The 22,295-nt window shown below is 37.5% G+C and overlaps 1 protein-coding gene across 1 annotated transcript in view; it reads left to right on the forward strand.

The window, feature by feature from the left end:
- Positions 1-22,295, forward strand: part of Dpr1 (defective proboscis extension response 1) — a 467,695-nt gene that overhangs the window by 274,208 nt on the left and 171,192 nt on the right. Inside the window, exon 3 of the mRNA XM_076436345.1 lies at positions 10,046-10,256. Coding sequence (XP_076292460.1) covers positions 10,046-10,256 — 211 coding nt within the window. The remainder of the gene's footprint in view (positions 1-10,045; positions 10,257-22,295) is intronic.

Genomic DNA, 22,295 nt, shown 5'->3' on the forward strand with positions numbered 1-22,295 from the left:
ATCCCGCCGTGCCGACCGATTTCCACAAATATACGGGAGATCGAAACGTTATTGCGAGCTGGCTGGGTTATATGTTCCACGCAATCAGCGGATTAAATCGTTATCCGTGCCACGGAGAATTCGAGATCTATTTTTCATTCACCGGAGACGCTGGTTACCGCGCCCGTGAAATGTAACAGCCGATGGCCTCGGAACGCTTTAATATCGCTGAACATTTAAATAACATCGGTGCCAATATCGTGTTGCACCGACTCCCTTCCGCATTACTTCAAAAATATTCCAAGGGTTCAGAAGCCAATCAGTGTAAGTACAGTTCTCCCATGTGCATTTATTTCTACCATAGCAGTTGAATTAGTATATGTTATACGTTAATATATGTATAATATTCTTTAATATAATTTTACAACTACATTCTGAAAGACTAAATTCAGTCGTAACATAATTGTAAATGGTATATCCGAATTCTAGTTCGTCAACAGTTAGTTGGAATTGTTATTAATATTCATATTAATTCCAAGAAGAAAATGAACGTTGATCTCAAAGAAATGGATGAAAAATAGGTAAAAGAAAATTGCGATGTAAAAATTTTAACAGGCCTAGGTGTGGCTGCCATGAAACCGTCGAAAGCGTCCACCACCCAAGAAATTATAACAGTTTAAATACAAACAATTTTTCAAAACTTGAAGTATTCAGATACTGGTGAAAGTGTATGCTGATTATTAACGTTCTCTACGCTTTATGCTATGTAGTTAGTTGATTCTGCAATTAAGACTTAATACTGATTGGCTTTTGTACCCTCCATTTATCGATTAAAGTTCTGGCAAATAAAATGTTTTTAATTTAATAATCCGAAATATACACATAAAATGAAATATTTAGATCTGTGAATATTCGTCATTGAATAAAAACGTGCGTAGAATATTTCAATATTTATTTTATCTTTAGGTTGCATTCTCAAAAATCCATGCAATTTCACTGTCTGATAATTATTGCACAAATAATGTAATAGTATCTTTTAACGCAATTGACTGTTCATTATTGACTAATGAAGCATTTCAGTAACAGCGATATCAATTTGAAATATGCGATTTAACAACATATATTCTCATTGAGGGACAGAGTTCATGATTACAAGTAAAAGTTTCCGATTCTCACAATTTTTCGAGAATCGGAAAAGTGTCTAAGTTCATAAAATTGTTTTCTGGATTCATTATATGTATACTGACGAAACCATCAAGATAGAATATTTCTTAAGGTCGCAAAATTTGTTTAACAGTTATTCATGTTTATTTTTATCTCGTTTAAACGTCCTTATACATACGCCTAAAAAGTAATGTGGGTCATTATACCAGTGAATGTGTCCAATTTCAGAAACAACGTAAAACTCTAGAAAGTGCTTTCCGAATCAAAAGAGTTGTACAATTTTGCGAGGCAAGAATTCCATCGATGGAAAACATATTAAACGAAGCGATTGTATATTCCGTATTCATTCACGTGCATTATAGCACTTATCTTAAAAGCTCGAAAGCTTTCGGCATCTCTGTATCGGTCGGATTCCATCTGCGAATGAAAAAGATTACGCAAAAAAATGCCAGGAAACGCCGAACAGCCCGAAAAAAGGCTTTAGAAGTTGCCTATTCGTGGGACCGCTGGAATATAATTCTCGTTCGCGAATAAAAAGGGAATCGAAAAGCATAAAATCCGTTTCAGCGATTTGAAATCGAATCTCAGCACCCGTGAAAAGTTTCTATTAACTCGAACAAAAATTCATTGGTCGCGCATGAGAATTAATGTTCAATGCCGAACGTGTATTGAAATGTCACTTTATTGATTAGTCTCGAATGATAAATCGCCACGATCAATTACGAGAAATGTACACATCGCTCGTACAACGTGCTGCGATAAAAATGTTTAATTCCATTTTCGCATATCGCGCAATCGATTCCAGAAAAACAGTAATTATCAATTATTTCAGTTCTCGCGTAAAACGATTTGTTAAATATTTTTATTTGAACCACGGATTATATTGAGCATTTGCAGTGAAACAAAATTTAAAATTGCAGTTGTAATTTATTCCTAATCCTTAGCACGTATTCTCTGCTCAATTACATCAGTACAAAGATTACTGTGTATATTTAGATGTGCAACAAAAAATAAAGAAAAGAAATTTTCAAATTAAAAATCCGATTTTTACTTACTTTCAAAGTTGAACAGTTTGCTATATACAGATTTGCTTGTAGGAGTTTGCAGCTGTGAAAAGTCACGCTTCAAAACAATTCGAACACTATAATATTTGGCGAGCCGAACTATGCGGTATTGCCGAAGGAAATCCCGAGTTTCGAAAATACAAATATTCCTCTAATTAGCATTGCAGATCAGCGAATCCTATTTCTGCCCTAGAACCGAGCATCACACGAAAATCGCGACGTTAATTAATTAAACGTGGTTCAGTTCGCAGCAATGATAATAAAGTTCTCATCCAATATGTAGATACATGCAAACCGAATATAATTGAACGAGCGTTTACGCGAATATTCGATTTAATGCTCGTGACAGACAACAAACCCGCAATTGTATTTACACGATTCAATAAAACATTAATCTCGACGGCGGATCGGACGCCGAACGATCATCGTTCTCTTTTTACAGGTGGTTATTTACCGGCGGATAATAAATTTCCTTCGGGAGGGGGGGGGGTGTGGATCGAATCAGCGCTAAAGCAGAATGATTGGCTCATATATCTCCTACGGTGGATCTCCTTCATCGAACATCAAATGCCCTGTCAAATTCCGCGCGTGGCCCCGGACATTGTTTACAACTCCGCGCCGGCAGTATCGGCGCCGTATCTGCGAGCGGTTCATTATTTATGAGGTCGTGAAACACACCGATCAGCGCTCATTCGAAATTGACGGGTATCGATCTCACCTGTTCCACCGGTGAAACGCCCCCCCCCCCCCCCCCCGCCCCGGTTACGGCCAGGCATCCCGATGAATGACGGGTCCGTTCGTTTCGTTCGGTATGACGAACGAGCCGTGAAACGTCGCGTCGCGCCGAGACGCTGATGTTGCATCTTTACTCCCGTCGCGTCGCGTCGCGTCGCGTCGTGACGATGCTTCAAAAACGCCGGGTCTCTTCGACCCGACCTCTTCAATGCTCCCCTCTCTAAGTCAGATACCCTTCGGATCACTCTAAGATTGTTTTATTTACTCTCCGGGATGAAAATGTAGCACACGTACAGATTTACAGTGGTGGAGAAAAATATATACAGGGTGTTCTGTAACTGGTGGTACAACTGATTAGGGAGGGGGTGATTCTACGTGAAAAATTGAATCGAAAATGTAGAATAAAATTTTTGTTTAAATAGACAGATTAACGTGTCTTAAGAAGTGCTTTCAAAGATATGTTTCAAAAAATTGATTAAAAAAAACTAAAATTGATGTGATTATACATATGTGACCTTATACAAACAGTATCAGTGTCGCGAGATAACTCGTCTGTGACCCTATCTATACAAACTGTATCGGCGTCGCGAAATAACACGTCCACGAGAACGCATCTGCTAATTTTGCACACCAGTATACATTTGGGAAATATTATATCATGAATAAGCAAGGTAAAGGAGAACAATCCCAGAATAGCCAATTGCTAAGGCATAATGTATCTTTTTGTTCTGGAAAGTCGATGGTAAGTGCCGCACGGAATATCGGATCTGCATCCAGGTTCCAAGTAGTATATCAATCGCGTATGGAATTCCAAATTTCACGGACGAATACTAGAAACGCTAGCTCCGCGTGTAACGATCTATCCGACGAAGCGCGTCCATTGTTCACACAGAAGATATTTGCGAGTACCGGCTCCCGAATACCTCTCGCCATTCGAACTATCGTCCAAGTAATCCGCAGAAGTTCCTCCGGATCGCGGACTGCCTCCTTGGACAAGGACAAAACCAGCTCGCGATTTGTCAATCGGCAATATTATTCTGCGGATAGCCCAGAAGTGTCTTCTTGTTGTCGTCCGGCACGGAAGTTCGTGAAATGGAAATTACGCGCGCGGTTCGAGGAATACCGGTAGGTATGCAAGACCGAAACGAGCCTGCTGTTCTTAATTAATTGATCGCTATTATACCTGGCCCTAATTCCGCAATCGGTTATATAGATACTACTAGACTGGGGATTTTTATGCAAAATAGAGATTGTTCAAGTAAGAAACTGAAGTTAATTGAACATGTATTTTCTCTTTTAATTATCTTAAAATAACGAATCTATAATAACCTATAATAATGAATCATATACTCGTGGTGGAGATGTAAACAACCGATTAAATATATAATAACTGCAATTCATTTTTTTTTTAAGTCGAATTAAAATTCTGTTTCTACGATATTAATATTTAAGCATTATAGAAATCATATGGCAAGGACAACAATATTAAAAAATAAATAAGATCATGAAATAAAGCGTGGAAGATAAGCTCACCACACACACACACACATCGAAGATCTTTCTAACTACTTGTCCAACAATTTCTTTCAGTTCAAATCGAGTTAGAATATCTAGTCGTCGAAAGATGGATTATCTAACAGCGACACAGACTACTGGCGCTTGGTCTCGAAAGTAATATTAATGACATTTGCTACAATAGATAGTACAATAGAGCTTCATACAATACGCGAGATACGTTTATGATATATGAATCCATTTTATGGAAATCGCATCAGTTATACGAATGTGGATTAAATATGCACATAAATTCATTTAAAACACTTGATTTTAAACACCGCTTAACTTTCTTTATGACCATCATAAAACAATTACCATTAATTACGAACACTTTATTACATCGTGAAAATGCTTCATACATGTACTTTGTCACGGGAAACCTTTTAACTGTATTACATAAACACTGTCACATTTTTTTCTATCGTATTAAACGATGCCCTTCAGGGATCTATTTTACTTGAATTCCGGCGAAAATGGGATACCCTTGCAAACTGCCAATGTCCATATTATATTCACATAATGTGCATTTTATTTTACACTGTTTCATGTTCATCCATCTGACATCTCTTATGTATTAACATTTCTTATGAACTGTCCATTGGCCAATATCGAATATGACATATTTTCTTGATGAACAGACTCAATAGATTTAAAATAATATAAACAATTTGGCTCCAGTCTCTTGCAATTTACATAGACAATATTTATAAAAATAAATAATTGCAATTTAAAATAATAATAAGGTTTAAAAAATTGAAGAGTATCAATATATTACTTTCGACTTGGTAAAAGTGGCTTCTGCATCTTGCAAAAGTTGCAGAAAATTTTTATTTCACACAAAGATCCACAGTCTAATATAATAGCTAACATCATCGAAACTGTAGAAGTAGGAGAAAAATGTATTCGTGAAAAATCGAGTGAGTGACTTGTGGTGCTTATAATTTCTTCAATTAAACGCTTAAATTTCCACGATTACTTTTGGATACGTATTTCTAAAAAGCAACACACTAGCCTGTGTAGTCCAGCACGACCTTGTAGAGAAAATCCGTTCTGGTCAGCTACGATATTTCTTTGTAAAGGAATCTCAGCAAAGCTTTCGAAAAATTTCGTTATCAGTAACAATTCTCTCGTCAACCCTTTCACCCTGCTCACAAAGTAATCCGCTGCGTAAAAGTTCCTTCGACCTGCCTCGTATTTAGCGAACACTCGTTGACCACTCGGAGCCCAGTGGCCTCAATTTTCAGCGACCCATTCTCGTCAGTCCGAGTGGGAAAACGCGTTCCGTCCTCGCAAGCGCGTCCGAGAATTTAATACAAAAGTTTCCTGGTCCCACGAAATTTTTGCTCGTACGCGCGTTTGTGCGTAAACCCACAAAAAGACTCTCCGACCCTCAGACTATGCAGACTCATAGAACAAAGCCAGTCAACCACTGGGTCATTTTGATCCCTCTATAAAAGATGTTACTACACATATATTTTTTATATATTTTTCACTGTAGAAAAGCATTTTTCATTTTAGCAAAACAAAGTAAATTAAGTTCTAATAATTCTTATTTGTCATTTCATTTATTGTACTGGATATTATGATAATATACAGAGTGAATCACGTAACGTTGGCACCTCAAATATCTTTGTTGTTTTTAAAGCCTAAGTATGAAGTCTACAAATAAGAGACTTCGAAAAATAGTGAGTGATTAACGAGTGGAGTAGACTGGGAATTTTTAATGGTTAATGCAAAATAATAATGTTCCGTGTCTGTTATATGTACTAGGAGCTACTTAGAAAGTTTATACGTGCATGGGTAGTTATAGTCACTGAATTCCTAATGAAAGGGACTATCATTGTAGGTGTTTAAAAAAGGGTGCTTCAATTTAAAAAAAATGAAGGTGACCTTGATATCTCTAAAGAATCACATAAAAACAAAAATATTTTTGGTATCATCTTTGTCCTTCAGATATTTGACGTATCTTTAAAAACAACAAAGATATTTGAGGTGGAAACGTTAGGTGACTCAACCTGTATATTGCCGATAGTATTTGTTGTTATTATATAAATTCACACGAGTTATATCTTTAAACAATAATTTGATATTTCCCATGGTCTTGGGTACATTTCTATGGTGGTATAAATGCTCAATAAAGATTCAGTACTTTATTATCGGATAAGTTTGCTACACTGTCATAGTAGTAAGATTGATTAACGTTAAGATATTAGCGTCTAACACTTGTGTGACCCTATCGATGACACGTGCTGATCGTAAATGATCACTTAGTCAGACTAATTTGACTAATTGGAACCTGTTGGCTCGTGATCGACTATTGCTAGTTAGTTCCAGACACCCGAGCTGCTTATCCCTCGAATTCCAACATAATAATGAGAAATTTAATTAGTTATCTCACTAAATTATTACCTACATATTTTAGAGAACATTATATGAAAAATGAAATTTGTGTGTAAAAGGAACATACAATCATTAATGAAATCTGCACAAAATTTGGATGTCATGCATTTAGGCCAAAAACGAGTAGGAGAAACGTAAAGTAGTAGAAACATTAGAAGAATTTAATAATACAGTCATATTAGTTCCAACCTACTAAATTTAGTAAGAAAAGAAACAGATTTTTATTTCACTCCAATTTTTATTTTGCATAAAAACCAGTCTTCTAATTGTGAGTACTAAATTACAAACAGAATTTACTTACTTTAAGGTACTTTCCAAGACTCTGTAGATATAATTTGTTGTGAAATATATAGTACAACTAGACAATATTTAGATCCAACAAATCCTAAGATCTTTTAATTAGAAGATTAAGTTAATTATTATTTCTGCAGGTCTTCGAAAACTATCCAGTTTCTTGTATAGCTATTACCACTATACAGATAACTTGCCGTGTAAATCGTCTAGCATTTTCATTATGAGCGTTAATTCGTAGCTTGTGTAATTACTATACAAAAACTTTCCGCGAGGTAAATGTCTGAAACGGTTTTAATTGTGCCCTCCTGTGCCAGCCGGGAAAGTGTATTCGGAAAATTAATTATGAAACGATCTCTTCCAGCTAAGTTTGTGGTCAGACAAGTTTTCTGCGCAAGAAAATTCCATGACGTACAACGTGGGATAAACAACAATTTACTGTACTAATTACCATGTAAAACGTTGCTTGCTAGAAACCATTGACTAATTTTAGGAAGAAGATTATTATCCATCTTAACTATCAAATTATCTACCCAAGTAAAGAACAAGTCAGTATACATACGTATACATCAGCTATAGGCATTTGCAAATTTTGAAAATATATTTTTTACAATAATTGAAGAAATTGATGTTCTCAATGGCTTGCTCTAGAATATTCCCTCAAATTCTATGAAGTATTTGTTGATTGAAATGGTATGGAATGCATTAGTGATTACTAATTAAAGGTTCTAAAAGAGAGGAAATTAATTAGAATTCGTGGCTGTGACGTGGTCACGTAAACCGTGCCCGGAAACCCTCTGCAGGCATTAAACGGTTGGCAGACTGGTTAGCGCCGGAAACAATGAGAAGCTATAGAAAGGGTTTCGAGAAATGTTCGTCGACCAACTGAGATTTACGACGGCTTTTGGTGGTCGCATTTTATCTATGTTTCAGGATGTTAGTAAATCTTCACAACTGTTGTAACCTGTTATGTTTTTCGTACCATTGCCTTTTGAGAAAAATGTACGGTTTATTTCTTAAATGCGGTTCAACTATTTCTACAACCTGGGTAGATCTATGACTTATACGTTGTTTCGAAGGTTACTGGAAAAACAATGTTCAATGAAATTAAGTAAACTTTAATTAAGCTTACAATTTACTGTTTTTGGACCATGAAGAATAAAATGAGATTAAATGATCAAATTATGATTAAAATGAGATTATACCGTGTATAGTGAACATTCGTACGGCGCGAATATATTTGCAAAAAATTGTAAATATGTAATTTTTGTAACAAGCACTAGTATTTTTAATAAATTTTAGTGCTTCAGTAAAATTGTGATTCGACAGCTTGAATTAATGATTACGTAATTATGCGCTCCCATATTATATCTAACAAATGAAACTTTAATCATAACCAGTATCAATTAACAACTGCAAGTAATTGGGTAGAAATTTATGGTAATTATGAGATTTTAATTAAATAACATACACAATTGCACATGTTCAAAGAAACGTGTACTCAATATGATTATAAATCATAAAGCATAAAAGATAGTGTTACATAACAACACAAATGATTTTTTCCTAATAATTCTATCATTGAGATATATCTCATAGATATAGGTAAGTGAGAGGAAGGCATAACGTATCTCATTGTCAGCCAAGTAAACGGAAAAAGTAGAAATCTTCGTAAAGAGTTCCAGTTCGAAGGAAACAATATTTGGACTGCAATGCATCTCCGTGGATGCGAGCATGATCTTCTATTTGGATTCAGATCAATAAACATTAACCCAGATTTGAAGTAAAGAAATTGTTCTCTATAGAGTTACCTGAAGTTTCAATCGGATGATCGCAAAATAGAATCCTGCCAATATTAACTGTAAAAAGTAGATATAACAATTATCCTCAATCTACCTTCATAAAGTAGAATATTCTACAATTTGCATTTGTTTAAGAAAGTTCTAAATTTTACGGTTGAATTTACACTAACAATTTCACGCAATACGGAGACTAAGCTGTGTACAGAAAACCAACAGAATATTCTGAATGAAGCAGAAAAATAATTTTAACCAAAGTGTTAGTATCCTATCTTGTATAAGGGGCATGATGAGAAGAAGGAATTAATGAACCTCCAATATGGCGGTTTACAGGTTTCAATCTAAAATAATTGATTAATTATGAAAGTGACGGATTAACCTTTTAGCTAAGCGAGTTTTTAATCAGGAACTGCTATGAAGGCTCAATGAAAGACAAGCCAAATTGAGACAATACGAACAATTATAAAATTGAAATGATACTAATACAAATGCTACAGTTTATATTATGCAATTACGAATTAACTTGTTAACCCTAGTGAGAAGGTTAATTTGTACACATGAAATGTGCACTAAAAAATACATTTGTCACTATTACTGTCTATCTCAAACAAAAATTTTTGTTACCGAAGAACGATCGCTTTTGTCCCGATGTATCCTTCTTTCCTAAGTGTAGGAGAAACAACGTGTTCCTTTGTCTAAGTTATCAAAAAGCAGATTTAATTATTATTTAAATAGAATATTCACAAAAATTTACAAATTTCTAAGAAAGTTCCTTCTAAGAAAGTTCCAAATTCTGCAATTGGATTTCCACCAATATCTCAGTACTAAATATCTGGACAAAGAAAACGAGGAGAATATTCCTTGCGAAACGTGGAGAAAGTGTAGATAGGGATGGGCAGCAATCCGTCGGTTCGTAATTAAATCCAGGGCGAACGCGCCTTTTCAAGATTCAGCGTCGTTTAAAGCAGCGTGACTGCAGCTGCGGCTGCAAACCCTCAAGATGGATTTAGAGGAATCGCTTGGGCTTAAAGCGGCTTGCTTCTGTTTATCTTGCAGGTGTCCTGGATGCGTAAAAGGGACATGCATATCCTGAGCGCGAGCACCTTCATGTACACCTCGGATCTGAGGTTCCTAGTGATCCATCCGGACAAGTCCGAGAACTGGACCCTACAGATCAGGTCGCCACAAAAACGCGACTCCGGGGTTTACGAGTGCCAGGTCAGCACGGAACCGAAGATGTCGCTGAACTACACCCTCAACGTGGTCGGTGAGTGCATTCTGAATAATTCAGCTGGCCGCGAAAGTCGCGCACGGGCTTCCCGTTGATTTTCATTTTACAAAGAAACCCTGTTCGATTCGACGACGACTCAACGGAAAACAAAAACCGATTTCCCCTGTGGAACTGTCAGAACCAGGGAAGAAATCACGGATTACTACGGATCCGGTGATGAATTTTTAATGCATGCGAATTGCCGACAACGATTCCTGTCCAGTTGCTCTCAGAAACGTAAAAGTACTGTTTGGAACGACGTCTACTTCGTAATCACAGTGGTGGACAAAAGTATTGACCCACATGAGCCGTTTAATGCATAAATGGTGCTTTAGTTAATCATTGGATAATGAGGAATTAAGTAAAAGTTCATACATATCGCAAACAGCTTAAAATATATTATAATTATATTATTTACTGACAATTTCACCCATGTGATACGGTGTTATGCCAAATAGAGAAATATTGACATAAACGGCTCATATATTGTCGACATTACGGATCGGAATGTAATTATAATATTACCGAAATAGTTAACTCTCACGAACAATTGGTTCTTGCTTCACCTTTATAACTAAAGAGATACTTTTAAAAAATGTATCGCAAATGTATAAATATTTTGAAAGAAAGTGAAACGTAATTGTTTCTTCATGGATAAAATGTATTTGCCAATATTTGCAGAATAGTGCATTATTATTTCCATGATTAATCTAGCAATAAAATCTCTTATACAATAAAATAGAAGGACATAATATTAGTTTGACGATGTCGGTCAGTATTATTCACAGAGCAAACACATCCTCGGCTTATTAATTAAATTAGTAGATAATTCGCTAATATCGTAATTAAATTCAAACTCGCAAGCGAATTAATTATGGAAATGAAGTGACATCACTGAGGCGACATAATTATGAAATAATTAGAATATTTACAAGACTATCTACCATAATATCAAATCTTCCTTCATAAACGTATGTTCAACTCGCTTGTACGCACTTGTAAATACTATGGTGTTAATCGGTCAACTACGAAACGGTCTATGCCACACGAACACTTATGCCCTCTGATCGTCTCGTACTCAAACTGTTAACATAACGTATGCAAGATTTCAGTGCGCGTTATACCATCAATAATTAAAAACGCGATAAGAATACGTCATGCAACGCGAATCAGTATTACTCGTTTACTCACTGTTCCAGTTGTTAAAAAAAAAACAATTAAGCACAGTATCACGTGATGCAGACTGGGTGTTAAACACCTGTGCTTAAACTTCCACATGGTCTCATATAGATAAGAATTATTGCACTATACGATACAGAATTCAGTTAACATTTAACCAACCCTCGTATATTCTTCCTAATCTTCAGTGCTGTGTACAGGGTGTTTCAAAATTATACATATGTCGTGACTCTGAATCAAAAATGAAATGGGAAAAAAATGGACCACAAAATTGATCTTGACATTGAATCTTAGAATTGTTTTTTATTACATCGTATAGTACGATGACTCGAGACCTATAGTTCCTGTGAGACTTATGATAGTCGTGATGAGTACTATGCTATAAAAAAAAAGGTTGACCTTGAAAGAAGGTCGAGATCAATTTTGTGGTCCATTTTTTTAACGGATCTCGACCTATTCAGAGGTTCAGAATCACGCTATAGTGATCGCGATATATAATTTTGACACAGCCTGTACACATTTCACTGAAAGTATCGTGAAAATTAAATTCTATCAGTGGCTTAATGGCACACATATAAAGTTATTCAACAGATGTCTAAGAATTCTCACGAACAACCGTCCTCGCTCACGCAAAGATCTTAACTTAGACCGAAGGCCGAGTAGCAGATTTTTCAGTGACCGTTCCATTCGTAGGGCATTCCGCAGAGCTAGCAAAGCATCAGGGTAAACGATACCGAACACGCGAGATTTCAGTTTCGTCTTCCGGGCCGGTGGTATCTCGGGCTCTCTGCGAAATAAAACGACCGCCCGAGGAATAAGTTATATTCCTATCGGTGGCTGAAGTTTAGGCACACTATAAACTACCCAACTTTGTTTCCTGTAGCCTCGAAGGCTTTCATATTGGCATAACCGCCTCGTCGCGAACTTAATCTTTGCGGTTCAATGCTTCCGCAGCATGTAACCCCCCGTTGCTGTAAACTTTCCACCCGGTGCTCCTTATTTTTCCATGGAATTAAAAGCAGTATTCACTGCAAAATTATGTCCATCCGTGTGCAGATAACTTTCGCTCGAGCTGCGAACACCGCGTGTGCTTTTATAAACGAGACTCTGCTGTCTTTTATAGGTCGTTTTAAGGGATTAAATGCATCCATGAACGATAAGAGTAATGTTCTATTTGAGAATATATGTGGATCACTGTTTAATGTAGAATTTGGACTGCAGATTTGTATGTAAAATAAAAATTATTTGCCCCCCAAAAAATATAAGAATAATTCTTCATATTGTTTTTTAAAGCACTATTTCCAAAAAAAAATGTTTCTGTGTGAATTTAAATATATACCTACATTCATATACATTACATTATTTATAATTATAGAAAATCTTTTTATTTTGTCGATCAAATTTTTGTGAAATGCCGTTTGGTGTTAGTAGAGCTTTGAATATATTTTGGAGAAAATAAAACTCTTGTACCTATTTGCTAAACCTATCTGTAAGTACAATACTCTAAAATACTTCATTTGTGATTTCAGAATAATTTTAAAATAGTCCAAGATGCTTTTTGCTTCTATAATGTTTATTAGTTTTCTTTTTAAATAACTTTAAGTATTCCAAATGTATGTATGTTTGTAAATTATATTTACCTTGCTTTTATTCGTGCACCAGTCTGACAAAGTTTGATCAGTTAACTTTGGAGCATCCTGTAGAGTACTACTGCTGAATTTGTGCTATAAAGTATAACGCACGAGCATAGTTCGAGTGGTTCGGTTATTAAAGTTCGATCGAAGAACTCGAATATGTGCAGCCGATCGAAATATCTTCTTCCATTTTACATCATACCGATAAGTACGGTTCTTATATGGATGTCGAACGATAGAACATGTTATTTCACACTGTATATTTCTAGTACTAAAAGTAACTAGTAAACACTGACTTATTATTATAAAATAACAAATTGTATAATATAAAAATTGTATTTAAAAAATGCATCAAATTAACGAAACGTTAAAATTTTCTGTTACACGTGTAACGTCTATTTAATTATCAATTTGATGTGTTGTTACGAGTAATATTCGAACAAACATACGAAATGTTAGTTGGATTCATCGAACATTAGCAAATTCAGTTCTGGTTCTAGCAGCAGTACCATTAACAATAAGTGTTTGTATTAATTTAAATCGTAACGAAGCTTCTACCATTTGATAACTGTCCAAAAAATATCAATAATGTAATTCGTTGATATCTATTAGTATGCTCGAATTTCGCATTTCGATATTTCAGTTTATATTCAATTTAGTGTACTGAAATAACAAGAAATGTTTATTTCTCTTTATTTTTTCATTGTATATTTGTTCAGCATGTATATGTATATGTTAATGAAAGACCTATGGAAGAACTGGAACAGTTTTTCATAAAAATGCAAAGTACTTGAAGAAATCAGAGTTTTTTAAGAAACTTCTCAATTGAAAAAATTAATCTGGTGGATCAAATTTCTCTTGGGTCTCCTATTCTAACAAGGTAATTTCGGTTGAAAATTCCGCTTTGCTTTAGAACTTGCATGAAAAAACTAATTTTCTTTTTCGTAATATGCTTTCACAGTTTAAAATGAAAACACGTCTTGAATAATCTTGATCTATGTAGTGTTTTGTCGTACATGCTTTGGAAAGCAAGATAAGTATAAACAGTGTTATAATGGAAATGTAATGGCTTCTCAGCGCACTTTAATATACTAAGCAAGAAGCTTGTATGTGTTATGCAACAGCTTTTCTCTCTCTCCTTCTCTGTCTCTGTATCAGGTATTCGTGCAATTTGTCCGTAAATCCAATAGAATTGCTCTGCCATCCTCTCTTTAGCGTTCGTACACGTTTTTAATGTATTGCAAAAGTATACCCTCTAAATCAGCTCTCAAACTGGCACAAAATCAACTGCAATGACTGTCGAGACATCCTTCCTTTGTCCGAAGAAATAGAAGCAATATTTCCGCGAAACATAACGTGCATGTAAAGATTTCCGAGCGTGTGCCAATATTTTGCGCCTTTACATAACCTAACTGGAAAAAGGTTTTTATTCTTCTTGCAATCCCCATTACAATTGTAAATAACGATTCATAGGGAAAACGGATGCAGCCTCATTATTACAATTATTATCAATATTTATATATTCATTTGTGCAGTGTAATAATATGTGGACAGATTAAGTTTTACATTTTAAGTTTTATTATCGAATGTTTACATGACTATTCTTGTAATGACTATTCTAGCATTGTCATATTTAATAAAGTATAAGTGATATTTGAAGTGTAAAAACCCTACTTTCGCCTCCTTACACTTTTTTTTTACGAAAGCTTCTTTTGCATTAGGATACGACCGGAAAAGCGGAGATGCACACTTTTCATTCAGGGTGCACTAAAACGGCCACAAAAAATCGTATATCAAATTTTATGGGGTCGTTGCAGGGAGGATGTTTCAAATCTATGGTGATTTGAGTCGTAAAAAAATGTTCAAACACTGTAAAAAACATCATCTTTGTTTTCCGACTGCTTTCTAGTATTAGATCATCCTCAGGAAGACAACAACTTAAGAAAATGAAAATAGGTACCAATTTCACTTTGTAAAATGAGCTTAGAATGTCGGTCAACTTTCTGATCCCGTGACGTCTAAAAATTTGCGTGTTTTTATACTATTGACATTGAATAAGACATAAAAACAGATTAAATTACTAAGGGAAAGAAGTCATTACATCAACAAATATTTTATGATGTACATAATCAAATTTATCTTTATAAAATGAGCCCAGTTAGACTGTTGTTCGGATTTTTAATTTTACAACAGACGTTGACGACTTTTCATCTAAGCCTCGCCGAGCGTTTAATGTTGATCGCTAGCGTGGAGAAATATAATTGATATTTTATTAAGTATACAATTAAAGCATTCTTCCGATAAACGTGACACTGACGAGCGCCGCCTCGCTCCGGGTGTGGCGTTCAATTTAAAAAACCAATTTCCGTATATCCGTTCCCGTCACGTTGATACCTCGTCCATTACAGCGCGAGCGGTAACCGCAATCATTAACTCGCTCGCGGAAAAGAATAAAAATATCTGGCGGAATTTGAAGGAGGAGCTGGCGCCAAAGGGCTGCGCCGTGCCGCTTCATCCGCGTTGCCCATCCGTGCCTCGTAAAAGCGGATCCTCCACCATGAGGAAACCAACGAGCGAAAGAGAGAGAGAAAGAGAGAGAGGGGGCAGGAAGGGTGGAAGCGGGGGTGAATCGCGAGCTGGTAATGTATGTACCGGTTGGTGGTAGTTGCTCGGCTCCCTAGGAACATCTCGAGCACGAATCCCGGTTTACAGAGTGCGAGCAAAAACCGTGGCAGACGCGACAATCCATTGAGAATCCATCGAGCAAAAAAAAAAAGAAGAAGACGAAGAAAGGAGAAAAGAAAGAACGAAGGAGAGGAGGGGTTGATTCTCCAAGCACCCCCGACAGCATGACGGTCCGGCGCACGTAGACCCGGAGGAAAGAAGCTAAAATAGATTTATCTACCTCCGGTCGACGTGGATGCAAAGTCGCGGAGACAACCGTTGACGTTAAAATCTTGGCGAGATGGCACTGGGGAAGAGGACTCGCGAAGATGCACTGGAACAGGGTGGTGGGAGCAGAGATAACGGGGGTGGAAATCTCCGAGAGATGTACACTCCGTGGCAATACTGTAAGACGCTATTACAGGCTGTTCAACAACAAATGGGAGAGAATTTAAGGAATGATCCTTGAAACAGTACTAGTAATGCGGGAGAAAATTTAAGGAATGATCCTTGGAACAGTACAAGATAATGCGGCAGAAAATGCCCAGAGTTCGCTATCAAGTGTACCAAATTAACAGATTTCATGTAGTGTCTCAAGCTGTTGTGTTCCATCACGAAAAATTACTCGCAAGTCTGGAGTTGAAACTATTTCTGGAAACGTTCGTTGTGCACTCCAGACGTCTGAGAATATTATACGGCGAAAACTGAAATGGAAATTTATTTTCTACTTTTACAGCGAGACGTAGACATTTTTCAATTTTGCATCGCTGCATGAACAGTGGAAGAGGAACTAACGAGACATTACAAAAGGAATCTACAAAAATGTGAGCACAAGCAAAATATCATTAGTCGAAGACATTTAAAAAATTTTTTAAACATTGATGGACCTCATCAATAATACGTCGAAAGTCGCCCCAACTCTTATATCGGAAGAAAACTGTAATTACTCATTACAGAATTGCTAAAATCATGTATAGAACATTAAGAATTCTAAGTCTACCTTGAAGAATCAGACAGCACACGTGTGCTATCTTTTTGACCGGGAGTGTAGTATTATCGCGGAGTGTATTCTAATAGCGCTGAATTCTGCGGGATGGGGGTGGCTCGATAAGCGTCTGCAGGGAAACACGTTGAGGAACTAAGTCCCTCTCGTCGTGTCGAATCACGGGGTCGCGTGTACGCCAATCTACGTGTGTGTGTGTGCTCATGTGTTTATGCGCTCGCGAGTACCCGCGACGCGACGTCTAATGCTCGCGCGGGGCCGTCGTTCGAGCAGGGGATGGAAAAAGCGCGCGCGAAATAAATCGCCCTTCTTTGGCCGGTGTGTCGAGCGTACTAGCTCGAAGTCGTAAAGCATGAACTCGATGGCGAAATCAATTTTACAAATCCGTCGGGCAAAAAGCACGCCTCGGAACTTTACGCCTCCCGCCCGCCCGGTGTCGCGAGACGTGCCTGGTGATTTGCTGCAGGAGACTGAAAACGGCCCGGAGACTCTACGTGTGTACTTAACTACGGTCAACAGCTTTTTTATCTCGCAGTTGTGTTCGAGTGTTCGAAACTGTGTGGTTCGATAACGATTCTTTTTTTCGTATTTCTGCGGGCTTTTTGGACCGTACGTCTCGTAGACGATGAACGACATTTTTTAGTGAACTCGGTAAGCTGGTCGGGTAGACGAATGTACTTGGTATGGATTTGTTGTTGTTCGGAATTTTATTTTGTTGACCCCCCATTGTCGTCTTGAATTTTTTAATTTATGTTTTACTTTGGGACTATACTTCAATTTCTTAATTTACATTTTACTTTGGGACTACTTGACACGCAGGATGTTTCAAACACAAATATTTTTATCACAGAGAAGAAGTATAATACAGAAGTTGAATATTTTAAAAATATAAAATACATACACACACAGAGGATGGGTCACCACATACTACCACAAGGGAAACATATATTTTTTAGTGCACCACTTAATGCTTCTTCATATTCTTAATAAGATAGTGTTCACATACTGAAAAATCATTTATTCAAGAGATACGAGAGGCTCAATGTGACGATCAGTCACAATTCCTGGAGAGGGTAAGTATTACGGAGTGAATTGGGCAGGTCTTGTATTTTTACCAGTTTTTCCTACAAATATTTAAACATGGGGGATGGGCTAACTTTATCCTTTAACTTTATCGTGAACACTTTCGCCGTAAACGGAGACGGTTTGGAACGCACTTCTGACGTCTGCGTGTATTCGTCCGCGAAGTGTGCGAAATCGGAATCCTTCTCGCAATTAATTTCTCGTAATCTCAGGGGAAAGACTTTAGAAAACGGGGGCGGACGGTGATCCCGCGATCATCGGGGAAATATTCTTCCGTCGGTGAAATATTCGCTCGGCTTCGTGACCCTCGGAATGAATACAGGCCGTATTAACCGCTAATGCGTTTCTTCCCCGACACACAGGCAAAAACTGGGTGACGGAAGAAAAATACGCGGCAGTTTAGCCCGGTGTAAAAATTACACGAAACCGGCTGCCTTGTATTAGCTCCGGATCATTTCAATTGATCTGTCGACTGTTCCCGTGTTAATGAAGTCTGAAAGAGAAACAGCTGGCCTAGAAATACCGTGTATACCGGGCTTGAAAGGTAATCGATATGAACAAATCCGGATATTGATCGGCACTGTCCGATAATACTATAGAGACAGCTCTCCGTAATTAATGTTTGAGTCACGGAGATATTCCGCCACCTCGACGGTACTTTTAGATCGGTGACGAACGGTATTTGTATTGATCTGGCATTTAAATATGTACATACATGCATATCGAAATATATTTAAATCGGTCCCTTCGAATATCCACGGAACTGCAACTTCGGTTTATAAAAATTTTCAATGCGTCCAAATTCGTCATACTCACCGATTCTAAAAGTGCATTTGAAAGTCTGAATCATCGACTAGTAATGATCGGTTAATCTAAGAAATCGTTTAGTCTTGCCAATGTTTGAACTATAATAGGTGAAAAAAATAGTACAATACGATAATAATATCTGGATACTCAGGGTATAATATAATGCCAAAATTCTCAAAAATTCATTAAAGTCTCGGGGGCAAAGTTACAGATTTTTTATGGCCGTCAAGTGGTTCCGCCGCACTCTGCGGGTGGGCTGGCATAAGTACCATAAGCGATCAAACGTAACATCCCCGTTAGAATCCAGCTCTAAGCCGGATGGCATTAATTCCCGTGTCTCGAACGGCGTCGCATCATCGTCGGGCTGGTTAGCAGCGGCGTACCCAGCGAACTCGATGAAAATGCTAATTAACTGGCGTGGATTTGGGAAACAATAACGGTGTCAGCGACGCCGCCGGACAAAACCAAAACAACGGTTTGACGCGATCTGGGGCAGAACGCGTCGCTCTTGAGAGCATCCTTCGGACGCATTATGCACGCGCGAGCGGTACGCGCGCGATTCGGCGCGAGTGGACTCCCCGCATTCTGTGCGCTGAGCGATTTGGGCCAATGCAGGAAGCGTATACATTAGCCGTTAAGCCGTTAACGCCGCTACTACGCCCCAGCAGAATTAGCGGGCTAATATCGGCGACAACGAGGGTAATTGCGGTCGTGGACGCAAAACGAAAAGTAACCAACGGATCGAGATATCGATCGGTCGCACCGACCTCTGCCCTCCAACGCCCGGCTTTTCTTGATTTCTTGTTCGCACATAGCTATTCTCCCCCCTCTCTCTCTCTCTCTCTCTCTCTCTCCACGTGCACGTGGATATGAGGTTGACCCAAATATGCCTCCTAGTTATGAAACGAGTCCGCAGACTGTTTTTTGCGCGAGATTCCTTCAATTTTTATCCTTTATCCGCTCGGCCGAATGAGTCGGCTTGTTCGGGGATCGAGGTGTGCGAGCACCACATTTTTCAGGTAAATATACCTGAATGTAACTGAATTCCCGCTTCCTCCAACTACGTATGTACAGACGTAACGCGCGCGTCTAGTATCGATTTTTCTTGATTTGTGACGTACTGGATGCTCCTGCGAATTTTTACTATATTGGGGGATTGATTCTGTACATTAACACTGTGTTTACGGACCGCTAAAAGTGACTATTTCTGTTCCTTTGTAAGAAAAATGTGTCTATCCAAATTTTTAGCCATTTTCAAAATATATACCCAAAAAAATAAATTTGTCGAATAATTCCTCATGGATGCATGTTTACAATCGCAATATTCATAAATTAAAAATATTGGAACTATCGTTTTGATGATCAGCTTGATAACTTTGAAAAACTAAGAAGATGAAAAGACATCGGGAATATCGATATATTTATATCAAAATTGTTAAAGGAGGAACAAATTTTTACTTGTTTCCAGTTATCTGTATGCTAGATACACCTAAATATTGTTCAAGTATATCAAATTATAAATTAATTTCTTGTGCCCTATAATTAATAATATTGAATAAAAGAAAATTATTTCCATGCTTCGTTCTGATGAGCTATAAGAATATGACCAATGATCGCGGGTCATTCAGCTCGAAAATAAACTTGGTAGTATATTAATTATAGATCTTATATAACGTGTGCATTCATTAATTCCAGTGGCATTCGTGAATACCAGAGATCGGTAATGAACTTGTAGCTAGCGTGGTAGACATATAAATACCAGTAATTTATATACGAAGCTGTGCACCGAATAGGCGCAGGCATTACAGCATGATTCCGCTAGAAATGGATAGAGCCCGCTCGAGCATAATATTGCGATCAATTACACAATCTGACGAGCTGTAGCGACGCTAATTACCGTTAATGGTTAGGCGAATAAACTATTTTTCCCGAATGAAAATAACATTCAATTTCGAGATCCACAGCTGTGTCCAAATAAGCCAATCGTGCTGGCATTGGCTCGTTTCCAAACTTGAGCGATCCCTCTACTTTGACAATTCAACGAAATCGAACTCTCCCACATTTATTTATAATTTTGTAGGGTATAAATTTAACATAATCTCTTAGTATTATACGTAGTAAGCCTAGAGATTCATTATGGGACATGATACTTCATTATAACTAATTATTTAATTTTTTTGTAAATTGTTCCATTAACTCATTAAAATAAAATGATCAGCGAAAATACAAATATTACTGAATTTTTTAAAGATTTCTTCCATTTTTAAATGGTATAGGGACTTTTAGGCTATCCTATACATACAATTTGATTTTTTAGATTTTTTTTTCTCCTAGATGTATAGTTTGTTTTTAAATTCGTTTTTTAATATTGCATTGTCATCCTGTTCAGAGCTATGTTTAAAGTTTCAAGTCTAGCTCATCGGGGAGTGGCTTAAAATTTGATTACAAGATTTGATTCATACAACAACAACGACAACTCGGCAAGCTAATATAAGCATGGTAATAATAATAAAAAGGAGGGCGTATTGGATTAGTTGATATGGCAGCGCGCATTCTCTCGCAGAATCACGTTACCTCTTGAATCGTACATTGCAATAATTCAGAGGGGGATCGGGAATATTACCAACCGCTGCTAAGAACACTGGCTATATTCTCTGTTGGATATTCCTTGTGTCGTTTCTGATGTTTTCATCAGCGTGGAGCGGAAGACCTGTACGCGTACAAAGGACGCTGGCGTAATTTTCTTTGATTAAAGAATCCACGAGGCTGATTCTTTCTGGGAACATTTCCGTTCGTGAAGGTATTATTAGTGACCATTCGTTGCGCGCGGTTGAGGCCAATTTAGACTGTTCACTTTGAACGTACATCCCGGATAATTCATGCACAATCAAAGGTGTAAAGAGTGTTTTCATTTGCGTTTCATTCAAAAAACTTCAAAGCGAATATCATCCACGTTTCCTTCGCCGGCCAAGGTGCCAGATTGCCATGACCGAAGTCGAACGATTTTTTCCCATTCGTACCCCGATTTCCCTCCGGTTCGGTTTCACCCTCTCGCGAACATCTTGGAACGTCTTGTTATACCGAAACTTTTCCCAGAATTCCTTGGACTTTCTCAATTTGATCGTTCCGCCTTAATTGTTCGAATTTCTCGCATGTGCAAGTTTTATGAATTCGTCGGCGATGTTACAGTTAATTTTCCCCGGCAATTCCATTTTTAACTTCCGTCCAATCCGAATAGTCATCGGTTGCTCCCGGGATGAACATTTCAAAGTTCTCCGGTCCCGAGGAAGAAACTTTTAACGAAGGAGCAACAGCGAATGAGTTACTTGTCCTGTACTATTGCACAACTAGTTTGGCGACATCTGTGAGTTCAAGGTCAATCGGTTGTGCACGTACGAAATGTTGTTGGACGTATAACTTGAGACTCGAATGCAAGAAAGTGTTGTCAGTGCCAGAATGAAATCTCTAGGAAAGTGTCTCGCAACGTTACGAAATTACATGTTTTATACATGTAGCGTTTTCAATGCTTCTATTTTCATTTCGTTGTCACAACAGAAGTACGACCTGTTCAGTGTCAATTTAAACTAACAATAAAAAATAATTCTTTCTGCCTTAAATCTCTATTTTAAAATCTTTATATTAGGTACATGCATGTAATTAATACAG

Source organism: Lasioglossum baleicum, chromosome 13 (assembly GCF_051020765.1).
Source record: "Lasioglossum baleicum chromosome 13, iyLasBale1, whole genome shotgun sequence".
Taxonomy (NCBI): domain Eukaryota; kingdom Metazoa; phylum Arthropoda; class Insecta; order Hymenoptera; family Halictidae; genus Lasioglossum; species Lasioglossum baleicum.